Source organism: Orbicella faveolata, unplaced genomic scaffold, assembly GCF_042242905.1.
Source record: "Orbicella faveolata isolate gen_17 unplaced genomic scaffold, um_ofav_v1 contig_24, whole genome shotgun sequence".
Taxonomy (NCBI): domain Eukaryota; kingdom Metazoa; phylum Cnidaria; class Anthozoa; order Scleractinia; family Merulinidae; genus Orbicella; species Orbicella faveolata.
In genome coordinates this window covers 23,931,051-23,935,182 of record NW_028301552.1, presented here as the reverse complement: position 1 = coordinate 23,935,182, position 4,132 = coordinate 23,931,051, and the positions used below count along the sequence as shown (strand labels likewise).

Genomic DNA, 4,132 nt, shown 5'->3' with positions numbered 1-4,132 from the left:
CCGACCAATAGGAAGAGAGTTGCTTCTAACGATACTTGAATATTAATTATGTTAATTCAGAGTCCAATAAAACTGAGGTATTGGCCAGGACTTGAAAAAGGAAAAATAACAACAATAACATGAACAATGGTGATCTTCATAAAGTAGTTTTAAACAGAAGCGTATTAACATTCATTAAAGGCGAGGTCGAAAATATTTTTGTCAGAGAATATCATTGCAATCTGGATGACTGGTCAAGGAGTCCTTGGTTTGTGGATTTTGAACAGATATTGGAGCTGATAAGCAGGGGGATATGGCATGACATTTTATTTCTCCAGATGTCATATGCGTTCTACTGGGATTGCAAAATTAAGGCACAAAATCCAAAACGGATTTTGGAAACAAAACTGCGACCTCTTTGAGATATATTTCACTTAAAAATTTCAACATTACTTATATTCTATGGATTTGTTATTTTTGTTCTCAGGAAATCCGAAAAAGGATTTGCTTTCATGGATAGACTAGCAGTAATTAGGAGATGACAATGCTATAAAAATCGTTATAATTGCTTCACAACATGAAAGTAGCGATATGCTGAAAATAAAAGTGTCTAGGCGCATTTACACGACATTCGTTTTGGGCACGGCGCTCCAAAGTTTTGGCACGCGGGCCGATAGTTTTGGGCACGGCCCGCTTGATTTACACGGCAAAACATGTTCAAGTTTTTTCAATGTTGATTTCTGAACGGCACCCCTAAAACAAGAACGGCACTCTTAAACTTGTAAGTCACTGCGCTTATATGACAGCGGTTCACATATATTATTTCAGGCGCGCTTTCGCGGGCTGTTTAAAAAGAAAATGGCAGATTCTCGAATACAAAAAGCAATTGTATTGCTTGTGTTTTGAAAAAGCGAAAACGCCTGTCGTAAGTCAGGGACGAAACAAGGTCGTTCCTTGCACTACTCTTACATGAATTAAAGCGGCGACAATACGGCCTGCTGCAAGCTATTTTGAGCTGTCTAAGTCCTCCACGCTTAAGAGAGGTATGGATGCATCCCTATTCTTTTGCGTCCTTTGACATGGTCGAAGCATCTTTTCCTTATGAGCTGTGGTATTCCAACTTTAGAGTAACTCGTGGAACATTTACATACATTTTCCCCGAGCAGTCATTCAAAAGACGCATAACTGTTTCTAGAAGCTGACTCACTGGAGAGCTGCAGTAACAAACATTAAAGAGCAGATAGACCAAGACAAGGCATTTTACCACTGCTGCCAAATTGACGATTTCTAGTTGAAGTAATTTTCAGTGCTATCATACGCGAACAGCCATTCGCTCAAAAGGCACATTTCGTGCTGGCAGATACAACGTAATTTACGAGACCCGCACATACGCGCATTTTAGCACGCGTATATATATGGGTCCTTGTAGGAAGTGTATATTTGGGAATTTATTTCACATATCCCTGCACTTGAATTTACGCAAATATGACCTTTTAAAAATGGGTATATACGCGATCTAAATGGTCGTATATATGGGCTCGAAGCCCATACGAAACGTATGTACACAAGTATACGCGGCGGAAAAACCCGCATATACCCTGTTGTAATTTTGAGACGAATGGCCAACCATACAATGCTGGGTTAGCGTTAACCGGCTTACAAACAACGCGACCCTGCTAGGTTAAGTTAACGTAGCTTGAGCTCGCGATCCAATCAAAAACCAGTACTTGGGCAGCGGTCAGCTTCAAAAACACGTGACCTCAATAAGCTTTAAACTTGAGCCCACGATAAAGGTCACGTGATACTGGTCAGCGAATACCTTGATTTGACAGGTGTCAATGGACCATTAAATAGATGTTACGATGCCTGTCTCGGTTATAACCTATTAGCTGGAGCTTGGCCGCCATGTTGCGCGACGTCCTCGACGTCGTGCTTACGCGCCCACGAGCAATACCGTTAGCCAAAATGACGAGGAGAAAAGCGATCCATGGGTTCCTGTGTGTAGGTGCTCCGCTTGGCGACCCTTCGGGTCGCCGCAGCTCCGCTAATAATGATAGACCTTTTTAGCGATACGGCGGCCATTTTCAATTTATTAATTTGCAGCATATTATGGGGGTCACCACCGAATGGGGTCACCACCGAATGGGGTCACCACCGAATGGGGTCACCACCTTATCGTGGTGGAGCGGTTTGTGTGTCTCAATGACCCCTAGAGCTATGTCGGCTGGAGTCTTGTACTTCTGGTAGGGCCACCCATGCCGAACAGGTCGAAGGGTAGAGACCAGACAAAGAGTGACCCCCTGGTCCACCAGATTGGGGGTAGGTGTAGGGTTAACAACCCTACCCCATAAAAAGCAATTTGTTCCAGAAACTGGAAACGTGGGCAATGATACAACACTAGCTGGGAGTGTCACTGCTGGGGCTGCAATGACGCTCTTGGGTCAAAGCCAGCGGGAAGCCCAAAGGCCGATGGGCCCCATGGTAGCCCCCAAGCGACAGACGACCATCGGTTGCTGGAATGTGAGGACCATGGCAGAAGCAACACGGGCAAGGCAGGTAGCCAAGGAGATGTTGGACTATGGAATTGAAGTGCTAGGGATAAGTGAGGCCAGATGGAAAGGGATGGGATCAGTAACACTACAAAGTGGTGAGACAGTGGTATACTCAGGAGATGACGAGGTGCACCAGGGAGGATTAGCCATCATGATGAGTGCGAGAGCAAAGAGAGCCTTGATGGAATGGACACCGATTAGCAAAAGAATCATCACAGCACGATTTTACTCAAAATACAAAAACCTGACAGTGATACAAGGATATGCACCAACAAATGATGCGGTGGACGAGGAGAAAGACGAATTTTACAATCAGCTGCAAGACACTGTTTCAAGCTGCAAGAGACATGATATGATTGTGGTGATGGGCGATATGAATGCCATAGTGGGAAACAACAACACTAACGGGAAGGAGGTTATGGGGAAGTTTGGCATTGGAGTCATGAATGACAATGGGGAGAGGTTATGCGACTTTGGTAGTGCAAACGGATTAGTCATCACTGGAACGATATTCCCACACAAAGAGATCCATAAGTTGACCTGGAGGTCACCAGATGGGAGAACGCTAAACCAGATTGACCATGTCTTAGTAAATGGACGCATGAGGACATCAATCCTTGACACCAGAGTTATGAGAGGAGCAGACGTATACAGTGACCACTACCTTGTGAGAACCAGAATAAGATTGAAGTTGGCAAGGATTGAGGGGAAAAAGATAGCAAGGGAAAGGTTTGACGTATGCAAGCTGCAAAGTGAAGAGATTAGGAGGAGATATAACGTTGAGGTGAGGAACAGGTTCGAAGCCTTAAGAGATATAGAGGATCCGGAGGAAGAGCACGATATGATTTTAGCAACGTATAGGGAGGCTGCAAAGAAAGTTATCGAGAGGTCTAAAAAGCAGAGCAAACGGTGGATGGTGACAAAACGGGGGAAAAGATCAAGGAGAGGAAAGAGGCAAAATTGAAAATGGAGGGTGCTAGATCGGAACGACTAAAACAGAGAAGGAGAGAGGAATATGATGCGAAGGACAAGGAAGTGAAAAGGAGTGCTAGGGAGGATAAGAGGAATTGGATAGAGAAGAGGGCTGCAGCAGCAGAAAAGGCCGCTGAGAATTGTAGAAATAAGGAACTATACAGCATAACCAAGACAATAGCTGGGGAACGGAGGAGACAAGAAGTAGGCGAGAAAGACAAACAGGGAGTGCTTAAGACAGAAATGTAAGAAAGACTGCAGAGATGGGTAGAGCACTTTAGTGAAATATTAAACAGAGATGACCCAGTGAATCCTGTGGAAGAGGATGAGATAGAAGAACCAAAAGAGATCGGGAAATAGATTTAGGAAGATGGCGATTACAAGAGGTTAAGGACGCACTAAAGGAGACAAAGTCAGGGAAAGCGCCTGGAGTAGATGAAGTGGGCCCAGAGCTATTGAGAGCGGACATGGAAGACACTGCACATAGGTTGACTAGATGCTATAACCGGATTTGGGAGTCTGAGAGGTGGCCGGAAATGTGGAAGAAGGGAATGATTGTCAAGATATTTAAGAAAGGTGATTTGCGGGATTGTAACAACTGGAGAGGAGTGACTTTACTACCCGTAATT

General features: G+C 44.5%; 1 protein-coding gene across 1 annotated transcript; it reads left to right on the top strand.

Moving 5' to 3' along the window:
* Window positions 1–2,129: 2,129 nt before the first annotated feature.
* LOC149110959 (protein CFDP2-like) lies at window positions 2,130–3,848 on the top strand. The gene has a single exon (XM_089292860.1). It carries the CDS (start codon window positions 2,407–2,409, stop codon window positions 3,493–3,495), a length of 1,089 nt encoding a protein of 362 aa, XP_089148986.1. The 5' UTR covers window positions 2,130–2,406; the 3' UTR covers window positions 3,496–3,848.
* Window positions 3,849–4,132: the final 284 nt, after the last annotated feature.